The sequence below is a fragment of the Saccostrea cucullata genome, unplaced genomic scaffold (assembly GCF_032062105.1).
Source record: "Saccostrea cucullata isolate Sc308-1 unplaced genomic scaffold, CSIRO_AGI_Scuc_v1 ctg481, whole genome shotgun sequence".
NCBI lineage: Eukaryota > Metazoa > Mollusca > Bivalvia > Ostreida > Ostreidae > Saccostrea > Saccostrea cuccullata.
In genome coordinates this window covers 165,615-180,519 of record NW_026925239.1, presented here as the reverse complement: position 1 = coordinate 180,519, position 14,905 = coordinate 165,615, and the positions used below count along the sequence as shown (strand labels likewise).

The window sequence follows — 14,905 nt, the reverse complement described above, 5'->3', positions numbered from 1 at the left end:
ACGTCCGACCAAATATTTTAGTCCCTACGACATCTCGCTGAGATTATCAATTCTTGTGTGGGAATATGGGTAGTGGTAGGCAAATAGGCCAGACAGGTAGCATTAAGGGGGTGGGTCCTCCCCCCATTTTTTTTTTACACGGAAATCTGTAAAATATAATAATATATCATTTTGTATTTTGAGAGGCTGGTAAAAAATCGGCCTCCTACATGTTTTGTAGTATAATCAAATTATTACTAAAGCCCATTGAGCTCATTTTCGTAGGTTAAAAAAATCGCTCTATAACGCGAAATTTTCGCGAATAAGAGTCATGAGAGTAAAATTTTCGCGTGATATCGCGAAAGTTTCGCGTTATATCGCGTAACTTTCAAGTAATATCGCGAAACTTTCGCGTTATATGGCGAAATTATAATCTCAGACAAAGACTTTGGAGATGTAAATATATGTATATAGAAGTATGTAACCCAATAACCTTTGATATCTTGACCTACAAATATAAAGGAACACGAACGTACGCAGACGGGGACTTCTATGAATTCATAAATGACATTTCTCAGAAGATGCAAAGGAGAACTGATGCAAGAATAATTATTTATATAAGTAGATTAGTCCAAGTTCATGAAACTGAAAGCTTTTCGTCTTTCATTGTAATGAAAAAACTTGATCATAATTAAAATCAAATGTAAATGTCTTGGTATAACAGTAAAAGTTTCACGTTTCGTGCTTATTCGCAAAAGTAACGAGTTATTATTATAACTCGGAAGTTACGCGTTAATTTGCAAAAATTTTGCGATATAACATGAAATTTAAGTTACGTGCTTATATTTTTAGTTTCACGTTGTAACGACGAAAGCCTATTAGGATCAATCTAGAAAGAAAAAAAAATTAAAAGGCGTTATAAGGCCTTTCAAAAAGGCGTAATAACGCGGAAAAAGGCATTATAACGCCTTTTAAAGAGGCGTAATTACGCCTTTCCATTCCAAAAGGCATTATTACGCCTTTTTAAAAGGCGTTATAACGCCTTTCTAAAAGGCGTTATTATGCCATTCCATTCTAGAAGGCGTTATTACACCTTTCCAAAAGGCGTTATTATGCCTTTCCAAAAGGCGTTATTACGCCTTTCCAAAAGGCGTTATGGGCACCTTTTGGAAAGGCGTAATAACGCCTTTTAGAAAGGCGTAATAACGCCTTTTAGGAAGGCGTAATAACGCCTTTTAGAAAGGCGTTATTAAGCCTTTTAAAAAGGCATTATAACGCCTTTTGGAATGGAAAGGCGTAATAACGCCTTTTTTCGCGTTATAACGCCTTTTTAATTTTTTTTCTTTCTAGATTGATCCTAATAGGCTTTCGTAGTAACGCGAAAGTGAATTCCGCGTTAATAAACGAAAGTTTCGCAATATAACACGAAAGTTACGCATTTGAACGCGAAGGCTTCGCGTAATTTCGCGAAAATTCCGCGTTTGTTCGCAAAAATTCTGCGTTTATTCGCGAAAGTTTCACGTTATAACACGAAAAATTAATTAATTTTGATAACCTTTGAAAATGAGCTTAATGGGCTTTTGTAAAATAAAGATAATGTGAATTTGGTACTATGAAAAAGAGCCCCCACCACCACCACCACATACACACAATACACACATGCGCGCGCGAATTATGATTTTCAAGATTGGACATTCGTCAATTTTTATTTTTATATATATATCATAGGCGTCGGAACCGGGGGGGCTAGGGGGGGGCTCCCCCCCACTTTTTTTCCAAATATATACATACTATAGACATAGAACCTTGTTTCGTAGGTTTAGCCCCCCCCCCACTTTCCACAGACACCTCGCAGTATAGGCTAAAAATGGGTAGTAAAGTTTTGTTGTTCGAACTAAGGTTGGAACCCCAAACCCCCCCCCCCCCCCCCCCCTCAAATTGTTTTTTCGCGTTTGGTAAACGGAATTTTTTTTTTTTTTTTTTTTTTTTTTTTTGCTTGTCAGGTTTTTTTGAAGGTAAAAAAAAAATTTATTACACTTAGCCCCCCCACTTTCAATTTGCTTCCGACGCCAATGTATATATATTTTTGGCTTGTCAGATTTTTTTCAGATTAGTTGAATTTTTCTTGCTCCCGCTATCTAAGATTCGGAGGCATAGAGCTTTTGTCCTGGCTGTCCGTCCGCGGCGTCTGTCTGTCTGCAAAAACTTTAACCTTACATATAATTTTTGAGTGGGTGAGGCTATGATTTTCATATTTTACATATGTATTCCTTGTGATAAATCATTTCTTATGGTAATACCAAATATCATGATCTCTTGACCTTGACCGAGGAGTTTGACCCACATTTACAATAAATTTTCAAACTTGAATCGTGGCCATATTGACTTAATAATTTTGAACAGTTGCTGCTGGAGCTTTCATACTTCACAAGTGAAATCATTGTGTAAAGACCTTTCATTGGGTGTAAATATTTTTGACCTTGACCCTGAGTTTGACTCACCTTAAAAGACTTTAACCTTGGCCATAACGTTTTAACAGTTAGAGTTTCCTACTGAATCACAGGTGTATTCCTCGTGACAGGACCTTAAATTCCTAAATGGATACCAACAATTTTGACCTTGACCGTGGAGTCTGACTTTCATTTCAGAAATAGCCCTCGCTATACGCTGTCATGCGGGGGCAACAGTGCCTCACAAACACATCTGGTTTTTCTCTCGCTGTCCCATCACAAAAACAAACACATTGAAAAACAATGCTTTAAGAAATAAGATCTGGACAACTAAAAACGTGACATCTGTTTTCTAGATATCGTATATATGTTGGAAAAACTAAAAGGGGGCATGTAACAACAAACCTAAGAAAGATATTAATGCATTAAGCAATTAATTTAGCAAGTGATATTACTTTTTATTATTTGCCAAACGATTGCGATTTTGGTGCAGACAAGTTACAAGTATGGATTTTGAAAGGGGGGGGGTCAACTTACATATACCTGAAAAAACTCTAATAAACAAAGAGAAAGAAAAGTAAAACTCAACAATCCTATTTCGGGGAGGGGGTCCAATTTCTCTCATTACCAAATTTTATTCATACCACCATATATATTTTATTATTACCTTACTTGGCTGTATTTCAACAAAAAGTGGGCGTGGAAGAAACTAAGGCCTATTAATGAACATTTTAAATTTGAAGTGGCGCCCCACACCTAAATTCAAAGTGCCTAGTTGTTCTTAATGTCGAAGCATATATATGTAATCAAAGATGGCAAAACTCACCTCGACACATGTTATCTATAACTAAGGTAAATCTTACATCATATTTTTATGCCCCCGTTATTGAAGATTCAGGAGTATAAAGTTTTGGTAATGTCCGCCCGTCTGTATACAGCTTTTAATTCTGTTCGCAAAAACCAAATTGCCCTTAATTTTTGACTTGATTGGTTGGAACTATATCTGGCTTTCATATGATATTTTACATGTGTATTTCGTTTGACAAGGCATTTCTTTGGGTACCAAAATGTTTGACCTCTTGACCTTAAAGTTTGACCCACTTTTGCCATGTTCACTCTCCTCATGAGGAGATATCGTAACCGTAAATTAAGATGACTTTTGCAAGAATTTACTAAACTTTAAACCTCAGCCATAACTTTTGAACAGTAGGTGCCAGGGCTTTCATACTTAACACGTGTATTTATTTTGACCTTTCCAGGGATATAAATATTTTTTCACCCTGACCATTCAGTTTTACCCCCTCTAAAAAATAGAACCCTTCGACATAACTTTTGAGGTTAGTACATGCATGTACTAGGGTATTCATATTTAACAGGTGTATTCCTTGTGACAAGACTTCCTTTTGATATCAACAATTTTGACCTTGACCTTAAAAAAAACCGTTAACTTTGGCCATGAAAGTTGGTGCTAAGGTTTTAATATTTTACATGTATTTCTTCTGATAAGGTATTCCCCTAAGAAATTGACCCACATTTTAAAAACGTTAGCCTTATTCATAACTTTTGAATGGTTAGAGCTTAGGCTTTCATATTTCACAAGTAAATTCAATAAGAACAGTCCTTTTCTTTCGATAACAATTTTCATCTCTTGACCTGGGAGTTTGATTTTTATTTGAGAAACTTTAACCGTTGTCAAATGCTGCAAAAAAAAAGGGGGGGGGGGTCAGTGTTCTACAAACACATCTTGCTTTCTAGTTAGAGTGTATCCCAAGCTCAATATCCATGCAAGTTTTGTTTAAATAGAACGTATCATAGTTACTTGGGCCTGCTGTTAAAACTTTGACCTGTCAAGAAAATCTTGATATGTTCCATTGTCCAAAACAAGAGCCCTTGGGCCACATCACTCATCCGAGTAACTTTGGCCATTCTGTTCTTTAACAGTTTTCCCCCTAAATGTAATACCTATAGCAACCATGCCCACCCCCTGGGTCATGATTTGAACAATTTAGAATCTACACTATCCCATGATGCTTCCATTCAAGTTTCAGCTTTCCTGACCCCGTGGTTCTTGAGATTTTTTAATGACCCCACCTTATTTTGTCTTTTCTTGATTACCTCCCCTTGAAGGAGAACTTGGCCCTTCAAGGGGAACTTGGCCCTTCATGTTAATAATTTAAACTCCCCTTTCACCCAACGATGCTTTGTACCAAATTTGGTTAAAATTAGCCCAGTGGTTTCTGAGAGGAAGTTGAAAATGTGAAAAGTTTATAGAAGGACAGACTACAGACAATGGGTGATCAGAAAAGCTCACTTGAGCTTTCAGCTCAGGTACGTGAGCTAAAAAGTTTTGAAGTGTCCATCTTTAGATGCTTCATCCATGCAAGTTTAATCAAATAATATAATTCTAGACACATTCTGTAGCCAATATGTATATTTAATCCACCTCCCAACCATTTATAGCTGTCTCTACAGGCAATAAACTCGCTTGAAGTGAATTTTCAGCAATCTAACGAATAATTTTAATCAAGCGAGTTTATCACGTGTAAAGACGACTATAAAGGGTTGTTAGATGGATAAATATACAGATCAGTTAAATAATGTGCCTAGAATGAGGGAGTGAAAGGTAGTTAATTGACCGATGCTGGAAAGTGGAGAAATTCTCACCAAAAGTGCGCAAAAAATATTGCGCTGTAAATTGCACGTTTTTTGCATTAAGGAATCTGTAGCGTTATGGTCAAAGACAAATATATAAAACCATAACGCTCATATCTGCAGCTAAGCTCCAGTTAGCAGCTACGCTCCAATTAGATCGCTACTTTATGTAGCCATCTATCTAGAGCGGAACAAAGATCTAATTTAATTAGATTGCTCATCGGGAAAATGTTTGTCAGATAAAACATCCAAAGCAAGTCTGCAAGTGTCCATCTTCAGATCAAAATCATTGCTAATTTGGATAAAAAAATTTCAACACTGAGTAATCTGAAACTATGGTTCAAATCAAGCATCTGAAGCAGGTTCAGGGTACTGTTGATTCTTACATCGTCTATGCAGGTTTGGTCCAGGTAGGGCTTATTGTGACTTGGGAATAGAACTGCTTCAAAAACTTAATTGTTGGCACTTATTTGGAAAATGAAGTCAGATCCTGCATCCTAATCAAGTCTTGTAGTTTTTATTCCTAAATGCATCACCCTTTCTAGTTTGATCCAGGTAAGGGCTTAAGCTTCTAGATACTAGTAATTGGGAATGGACTTACTCTAAATACTTTAACATAGTCACCCATCTGGAAAATGTTGGTCTAATCCAGCATCTCCCTAGATGATACATCATTGCAATTTGGTCAAGGTACAGCTTGGGAATACAACTCATTTATAGGTCAGATCCAGCATCCAAAGCAGATCTATTAGTGTCCATCCCTAGATGCATTATTCCTGCAAGTTGGGTCCATGTAGGGCTTAATAGTATATTTTCTAATGGACTTGCAACTAAAACTTCAACTGGAACACAGATGCTAATGCTGACAATCACCAACTCTTGATATTTGATGTGATATGAACTTTTGACAATTCGAAGTTTTAAACAGTAAAGCCACAAAATTACTCATATAATTTATGGGGTTATTTTCCTTACGAAAATAGTTCTAGTGTGCACAGCTGGAGTGAGCAGTTTTGCTGAAAAATACTATTGCAGTTATACATGTATAGATGTAATGCAATTCAACAACATTGATAAGAAAACAATTATCACAATTTTATTGTAAACACAAATGTTTTCTCATATTTACACATTTTTTAGCACTATTTGTCCAACATTGTCTCACTGGTCTTTTCAATTACAGATATCAAACTCTAAGTAGTTTCTGTAGATTTAATCTGTGTCTGACTTTCCTGCAAGCTCGGATATTTTCTGCTTGTGCCTCTTGATAGCCTCCTGGAAGGAAATAAAAATGTTAAGTTTTAAGTATGATTCACTGAAATAGAATAAGATAAAAATCAATATAAAACCTAATCAGATTTTGCTGAAATATGCTTACTTTCCAGCATTTGAAATGAGATGTTTGCATACTGTTCATAGGCTCTCATATTTTTAACACAATGGTGCCTAAATCTGACCTTGACCTCTGTATAATCTTTATTTTCATGTGTAGTTTATAGATAATTGTAAAGTTAATGTCAAAGAGACATATTACATCACAAATATATGTGTTCCTTGACCATGAAGATCAGAAAAAATAAAATAAAAATGTCACCAATATACCTAGTGATGGGTAAAATAATAAAAATGTTAAGATTTAAAAATTGAAAGATATTCAATTAGTTTGCCTATAAGACTATTTTTGATAAACATACATATTATACATAATTTCTATTTCAAAATGCCACAAAAATATTAATACTGTTTAAATGCAGAATGTTAATATTGCAAAAATATCTACTATACTGTACATACATCCACAACATTAAGCCATGCAATGTGTAAACATAGACTACTAGACGATTAAGCATCCTGGGTCTCGGCACCAATGCAAAGCATGCAGTGTTAAGGAATTGATAATCTGGGTTACACAAACTTGTACGAATAAAATGGGAAACAAGGACTTCTTTCAAACTTTAAACATTTAGAAAAAATTGACTTTCTTTTTTTGAAAAGATATTACCAAAACAAAAATATATACAATCCAAACTAAAGCACATCACACACAAGTGCAAAACCAAACCAAATATAAAGCAACAGAGAAGGATTTCTGTCATTTCATTTAAATTATTAGCACTAGCCTTCTGGTAATTAAAGTTTTAATTTCAATCAACGATTCATTCAGTACCTGTCATTTATCTAGCATTTAGTGTAGAAGTACAATTTAAATCACTTAAGGGAGTAAGGCCACAAAACCCACACTTATTTACTAAACCTGTAGTTTCAATATCTAGCTAATACTGCCAGTTCCATGCTTAAGACTCATAAGATGCTCATTAAGCAATTCAGTTGAAATACCCTTGAAGAACATACAAATTGAAACAAATATTTTGCATGTCCCTATGGTCTGACTTTAGTTTCATTTACCTTGGTCCCCCTATTTCACATTTAAATTGCCTTTTGATATATCCCCTTCCACTTGTTCCTCATTTTTTTTGTTTTTTGAAAACTCCTTCAGAACACCACTATCCCACTAAATTAACCCTATGGAGTGGACTAACCTGGTGTTCTTTAATAATTCTCTCATGATGATTCACCTCCTCATCAAGGTGGTCTTTCAAAGCCTTCAGTTGCTGAGCATTCTAGTGGGAAGAAAGGAAAGGAAAGCCATAAAAACTGCTAAAATATTGGACTTTCAAGACTTTTGCAGAATCCAGGCTAGCAAAGGACCCAATGACTATCAGATATCTCACTGCAAGAAAATGTCTCATACTGCGCAAAAGTATGGCTATTTATGAGAGTGCAGAATCTTGCTAACCAATATGCAAGGAAACTGCAACTGAAGAGAGCAAAATTTTTATAGATATTCATATGAATTATCATAAAACGTTACAATACAGAGAGATAACTAATTTTGGTTAAACTGTTTTTTCACCAACGGAAAATATTTTTTAATGTAGTTTGATTTCACTTGATTTTTTCAAGACTGGAATTAATAGGTAAAGGCTTTAAAATGATTAATCAATTACCATAACTTGTACACTGCATTATTTAAGGAAGCTGCAAGGTAGGAAATTATATATGGAGACCCACACTGGTAAGTTTGGTGGGTCACCCTTTACCGCATTAGATACTACTATGTTGTTTGTGCCTATCAAGAGTAAGCCCTGTTAAACTTTTCACTGTTGTTAAAAAAGTTAATTTAAATAACAAAATGCTAAAATGTCATTGAAAAGAAAAGAATGATTGATATGCTTCATGCAGATAGGCACATGACAACAGTGCACTAAGATTTATGTGAAAACATATCACCATGGTTACATGGCATGATAACCCCTGACCTGATGACTGCGGACTTCCTTTTCAAGGATATTGATCTCCACACTTAAGTGTCGCCTCAATTCTTTGAGCTGCTGCTTTTGCTAATTTACAACCAAACATATGATAGAGAATACAATTTATGGAAGAAAATGCTGTAAAATCACTAATTTTTGTGGGAATTTAATTTTCGTTGTTTTCAAGGTATGGTGAAACTCAAGAATAATTATATTATTTATGACCACCATCAATTGTAAAATTTCATAGTAGTTACTAATTAACTTTTCCCAACCACAAAATCAAATCCCCACAAACAATATTTTTTCCTCAAACCTCCAAAATCTGGCCCCACAAAAATGTGATTTTACAGTAAAAAATTCTGTATATACTAGGAAAAGGATACATGTACTAAAAAATCTCCCTCCTATAAATAAAATATTTTTTGGTACTTTTAATCTATTACCGAATCTTGAAGGTCAACATTGGACCATTTTGAAGAGGAAATAACAATTATTTAAAAATTAAAATTTTTTTTTTTTTTTTTTTTTTTTTTAGATATAAACATTTAGTATCTATAAAAATCAAATGGGCCTCACCAGTCGTCTGATATATTCCTCTTCTCTGGCAGCCTCTATCTTCCCGAATGTGCCACCTGCCTCTCTGCAAAAAACAAATGAACAAACTGTTGAGTTCAAGCAGTCTGCCACAGTATAACATACCAGTGGTCAGTTTATGTTTCATTTAGTCAATCATTGGAACACTGAACAAGGAAATCTTGAGCTTGGAAACCAGAATTTATACTGAAAAAAAATTTAAACGACCTTCTGAATATTCAATTTAGAAAAAAAATTTGATACTTATATTCTGTGACGAAAGGTGCCTAAGAAAATGATCATTTTTTCTTTTTTGAATTTTTTTTCTTTTCAATACAGGCTGCACACAGAGAAAATTGTTTTTAAGTTTGAGAGCAGGATCAAACTTTCTTAAATATCATCCATTGTTTCAGACTTATTACAGTAAAACACGGTTATAGCGAAGTCCTGGAGACATGTGAATTTAATTCGCTATATCTGTAATTCGTTATATCCGTATAACAAATTCGTATAACCATATATAGTGAATTCGCAATATGAATGTTTTCCTTCAAGTGTTACTATCAAATATGTTAGGGAAGCAAATATTACAAAACATACCTTCGATAACTAAGGTTTTATTATGAATTGAATTTTATATACAAATGCTGAGAGAAAATAAAGTCAGTTCCATTATTCAAATTTTGAAATCTTTGAAAGTTCGTTATAAAAGTGTAAAATTCATTATATTTAACCTCCAAGGGACTCAAAATCAGTTCGCTATATCCGTAAATTCGTTATATCAAAGTTCGTTATAATTTTACAAAGATTTGTTAAGAATTTTGCCGGGGACCCAGAAAAACTTCGTTATATCCGTGAATTCTTTATATCCGTGTTCGGACTAAACGTGTTTTACTGTATTATGATATCTAATCTCAGTAAGACTTGTTGAGACTAAAAACATTGATCTGATATCTCTTCCTCAGATTCAGAGATGTCAGTCAAAAAAAAAAATTTGTGTCAAGGAATCTCGCTGAGATTAGGATACCAATAACCAAATACATGTACCATTGAATGTCATATTAAGTCGGATTTATATATAGACCTGATTGTGCCTCCAGTTCCTCCCCCTTTGCCAGCACCACCACCGAGATCGTTACCCATCATTCTACAGCTGAAAAACAAATCAGAGAATTCTTAGAAACAGAAAATTCAAGTATCATCTCGTATCCTGTTTTGGACTTTCGACCTATTTTTCACAATCTGCTCCCCGTGCAGATACCGTACAGTACAGCATTATTTTCCATTGCTACACTTGGAAAAATATCTTTTAAGCACAACTGTAGTGAATATACCCAAAATAATTAATGCAACAGATTTCCCCCCCATGGTTTTAGTCCGATGTCAGAAATTCTAGTCTTTTTACTAATGCACATTTTACATGTTGATTAATCAAATAATTAACAAGATTTTTTAATGACATTTTTCCAGAAGAAAATCAAGATCTCTGTTAAAGAGATGCATGAATATTTAAATGAATGGGTGGATCAAGCAAATTTTTTTTCTTCCTTAAATATGGGCATTTTCTTACAGATTTTCACTGAATAATGCAACATGATTTCATTGAAGTTTTTTGGACATGCACAGCTACTGACAGATGGGTTTAAACAACAAATAAAAATTAGGGATGTGCGATCTTATCGGTATACCGGTATATCACGATTTTTTGTTGTGTGATATGTATCATGATACGGAGACCTAAATACCGTTCTTTAGGTACATATTATAAAGTCCAGAAATTATTCATTTATTTGTTCAATCTTTCAAATTACAATTACAGAAAGTATAAAAAATGTTGTAAAAAAGTGAAAAGAACAGCATCTTACCGTCCAAACATAATTGATTTTATACACATAAAAATTTCAAAAAAGTAAAATTTTGTTTTTCTAGCATATTTTTTAGAAAAATAATGACTTTTCATATAAAATCATTGTTAAAACTGCTTTTAAAAATATCATGATATTATCATGATATTGTGGGGAAAAAATCATGATATATCGTGATACGAAACTTTTGGCGATACCCATCCCTAATAAAAATTTTTGCAACCAAACTACCCGACTTGTTCAATGTTTTTTTTTTTAAAGATAGACAGTCATATTCTTATTGTTTGGAATATCAAACTGATATTTAAAACCAATACTGACTGGGTGTTCATACTTCATTTAGGTTGAAAACACAAGATGCCAATATTTTTGTAAGGAAAACTATACCCTCCACATATTATGGCATACAAATGAAATAAAGACAAAACTGCAATTTGGGTTATATTATTTTATTAAACAGGCACATATGCTATACTTATAAGCCTTTATTTTTTCAGATTCTGTAAAGTTTGAAATAAATTAATAAAACGCATCTAAATAGGTCGAAAATACAGTACGCCAGGATACAGCATGAGCAATCAGAGGAAATTCGAAATGTAAATACAAACCACTCTCAGATGTCAGCACTCTCCTATCTCTACAATAAAGTTTTAGACATGACCAAAAAAAAGTTTAAATTCATATTCATATATAAAGTTATAATTGCATCACTTTGTGTTACAATTTGCAACTTATTGAGAGTTCACCTTGAACTATTCGGTTTTCTATTTAGATTGCAATTTGTCTGGATGCAAAAACAATACCCTGTAAATTATAAAATGTGATTACGTTCTAATTTACAACTTGTTATTAACCTTACCCGATTAAGCAAAAATTGCGTGACAATGACTGCAGTCCGTAAAGACGTAAAGTCATGTTTTTCTGCTTTCTCGAGTTTTCTCAGGATATAAATTGGTTGATGCTACCGAGAACCAGTTTAAATCACACCATAAAAATAAAACCGGAACGGATAGAATTTTGATATACGAATTGGGTTGTGGAGAATGTTTTAGCATGATGACCGAGACGCAAAAGTGTTTTGTTTATGTCCCGTCCTTCCGTTAATTTAATTTTAAAGAAACTGTTTTGAGTCAAGATATTCTAATTTTATCAAACCTTGCACATGATACATTAGTCCACTATGCAACCTACCGGTAATTGATTTTTTTTTTACCTTGACCTTTCCTTTGACCTTACCTTGTCTTTACTTAGTGTTCAACATACTTTCAATGAAACTACTGAGTCAATTTTTTTTAACAAACCTTGTATACATGTATATGTACATTTAGTGAGAATACATAATTGTAGCAACTTCCATTTTAATTTTTAACCTTTAATAATAGTTAGTCCTTCCTTTGACCACATAATCACTTTTTCATTGTGTTTAGTAAAGTTTCAAAGAAATTATTCATGATGCTTCATCAAACTTTATATGATGATGAGAGCCTATTTTTTTTTTGACTTTAACACCTTTGAACTTGACCAAACTTTTCGTAATTTAGTGGTGACCTCAATATTTGACAGTACAATGTATGATATATGCTACATAGTGATGAGGCTATTCAACTGTGACTGCTTCAATACTTAATTTCAACTTTGACCTGTCCTTTGGCCTTACACATCTGATGCCAGAAGGTCATATGACATGTTCCTTAAATAGTACTCTGAATCTATATTTTCCCCAAGAATTTGTCATTTACCTGAGTAAAGTATTGCTATTTCAATAAGTTTTCTCACGAATAATTAATATACCCTACCAGGCCTTTGTGCAAGAGGATGTTACTATAAATAGATACAATCTTTGCTTGGGTGGCACAGTGGTTAGAGCAATTGCTACAGACTGAGAGTGAAGTATCATTTCTTGGATAGTGGGTTCAAATCCCACTGCTGGACAAGGTCATTTGGGAATTGAAAGTAATCAGGAAGCTCTGATGATACATTTAAACAAAGCTCTAGAGTTGATGTCATGAAAATCTAGTGGTTTTGATTGATTTATCTTTCAACAAAAAACAGAACGAAAAATTCAATCTATATGAGACAAACAAGCTTCATGGCATTCCCCTGTTGTAAGCTGAAAATCAAGTACTGACAACTCTTGATTTTTTATACCGATACTTTTCATATTGCTGTACCTCAGAATTAATTCATAGTTGCCAAGCATATTTTTAGCACTTTCACCCATGCATGCATGAATTCAAACAATTTGCATATTGAAACTTTTTATTACAGTACTGTAATATTCTTTATATCACCAAGAATAATTGCTTCTAATTTCATAGGTATATTTGCAAATATGTAAATCAACAGAGCTACATAATATTTATCTGTCAAAAAGCGGTAGAATCTTGTACAAGTTATAAATGTGGAAAACCAAAATTGGATACCAATTCCTCGAACTTCTCATTTTAAGCCATAAATGCACCATTCCTCATTTCTGATGTATGTGGACTGAGTTTAACATACTTAATCACTGGTATATTTAAGAAGTTTATGCTGAATCTTTTAAACCATGTGGAGAATATCACGAAAAAAACATTCATCTGAGATATATACATGTAATTTGGAGTCAGCAATGTTTTAAAGAGCATCACTGAGATAGCATAATATGTTGGCTTAAACTGAAACACAAAAGATGGTCGATAATCAATGTTCCTAAACTGTTAAAACAAAGAAAAATCCTTAAAACACAAACTTGATTTTAGAAAATTTATTCATATTGCCTTATTTACTTCTATTTTCTTCTGACATATTCCTAATTGATACACTTATTTAGTCAACACTTTTCTAGTTATTTACATGTAGTATATTCTATTACACGAAAACCGCAATGTTTAGAAAAATGACATACAAAAAATATTATTTGGTTCACAATCTACAAAAAATTCTTACTTACTTGCAAATTAAAAATTCCTGAATTAAAGCATAGAAAAACATTAAATCAACAAATTCTTTTAAATGTTTCATATTTCTCATCAATATCATTTTAGCAAAAAAGATAGAAAATGGCAGTTAATTACACCTAAACACACAAACGGTGATGATAAACATTATGAATAATACACATGCGACATACTTACTCTGAGAACATGATATGACTAGTTAACAACAACTGTATTTTCACTTTCACCTCTTGCCCACATTCAATCCCCTCCTCCTCAGTTACACCTAGTCTACCTCACAACATTGAAGATTACACACATGTATATACAAACACGCTATCAACACTTAAAATGGTACTGAAACACTGTACATGTATATGATGTATGGAGTCCGGTGTTAAAAAATTACCAGGACATATTTTATAGTCGATACATAGGTCTAATACATGAATCAAGATTTTCACAGAATAAAATGCAGATAAAAGCAACCTATTACAAAAGGATATAAGAATGCATTAATTTTTTTTTTTGTCATCCTAAAAGGATGAAAAGCAGTTAAAACAATTGCAAAAAAAAATTTAAAAAATAATTGTGTAGCTTTTGAGCAAAAAAAGTTACTTAATCCTGTCAAGTGTTCATTGTTTTTGCTTTAGATGTCTCCCAGTTTAACTGTCTCTCACACACTGCACTAAATTATTCTATATGTCATAAAAAAAAAAGCTGTGTAATTTTATGCTCAAGACATGTATTTAAAATAAAATATTTATGAAGATTTTGAAAAAAAAAATCATCGAAACATTTTATATTATACATGTATGAAATTAATACTTCAAAAGGTTCAAATCGTCCCTCTCAGAGAGAAATGTACTGACACTTATCCACACACATCCATTCAAAAAACCTACTGACCAATTTTTTTCCCCCTTCCCCCTTTCTCCCCCCCCCCTTTTTTTTTTTTTTTACAGTTTTTAATATTTGGAGGTACAAAAAATTAAACAACATACAATGTCAGATTTTTTGCTTAATGCAATAAATTTCTGTGAGAAAGGGATGCATTTTACATCACAAAAAATATATACTGTAGTATTAAAGATATATGCAATTTCTTTTGTTAATTGCCATATTTTAAACTTCAGAAAGTTATTGTTGGA

General features: G+C 33.3%; 1 protein-coding gene across 2 annotated transcripts; it reads right to left on the bottom strand.

Annotated features, from left to right (window-relative positions):
• Window positions 1–6,162: 6,162 nt before the first annotated feature.
• LOC134268416 (ATPase inhibitor mai-2, mitochondrial-like) lies at window positions 6,163–11,849 on the bottom strand. 2 transcript variants are annotated; one of them, XM_062750676.1, is made up of 5 exons: window positions 11,696–11,849; window positions 10,056–10,124; window positions 8,975–9,038; window positions 8,402–8,482; window positions 6,163–6,356 (listed from the first exon to the last, which is right to left on the bottom strand). In XM_062750676.1, exons 1-5 carry the CDS (start codon window positions 11,749–11,751, stop codon window positions 6,294–6,296), a joined length of 333 nt encoding a protein of 110 aa, XP_062606660.1. In that variant the 5' UTR covers window positions 11,752–11,849; the 3' UTR covers window positions 6,163–6,293. The 2 variants fall into 2 exon arrangements, with proteins under 2 accessions (XP_062606660.1, XP_062606658.1); XM_062750674.1 differs by lacking the exon at window positions 8,402–8,482 and adding an exon at window positions 7,622–7,702 and having other exon boundaries at window positions 11,696–11,848.
• Window positions 11,850–14,905: the final 3,056 nt, after the last annotated feature.

Coding starts and splice junctions, on each gene's coding strand:
- LOC134268416 (XM_062750676.1), bottom strand. CDS start 11,751: ATGACTTTACGTCTTTACGGACTGCAGTCATTGTCACGCAATTTTTGC. Junction 9,039..10,055: donor GGAACTGGAGGCACAATCAG/GTCTATATATAA, acceptor TGTTTTTTGCAG/AGAGGCAGGTGGCACATTCG. Junction 8,483..8,974: donor AGGAATATATCAGACGACTG/GTGAGGCCCATT, acceptor GTTGTAAATTAG/CAAAAGCAGCAGCTCAAAGA.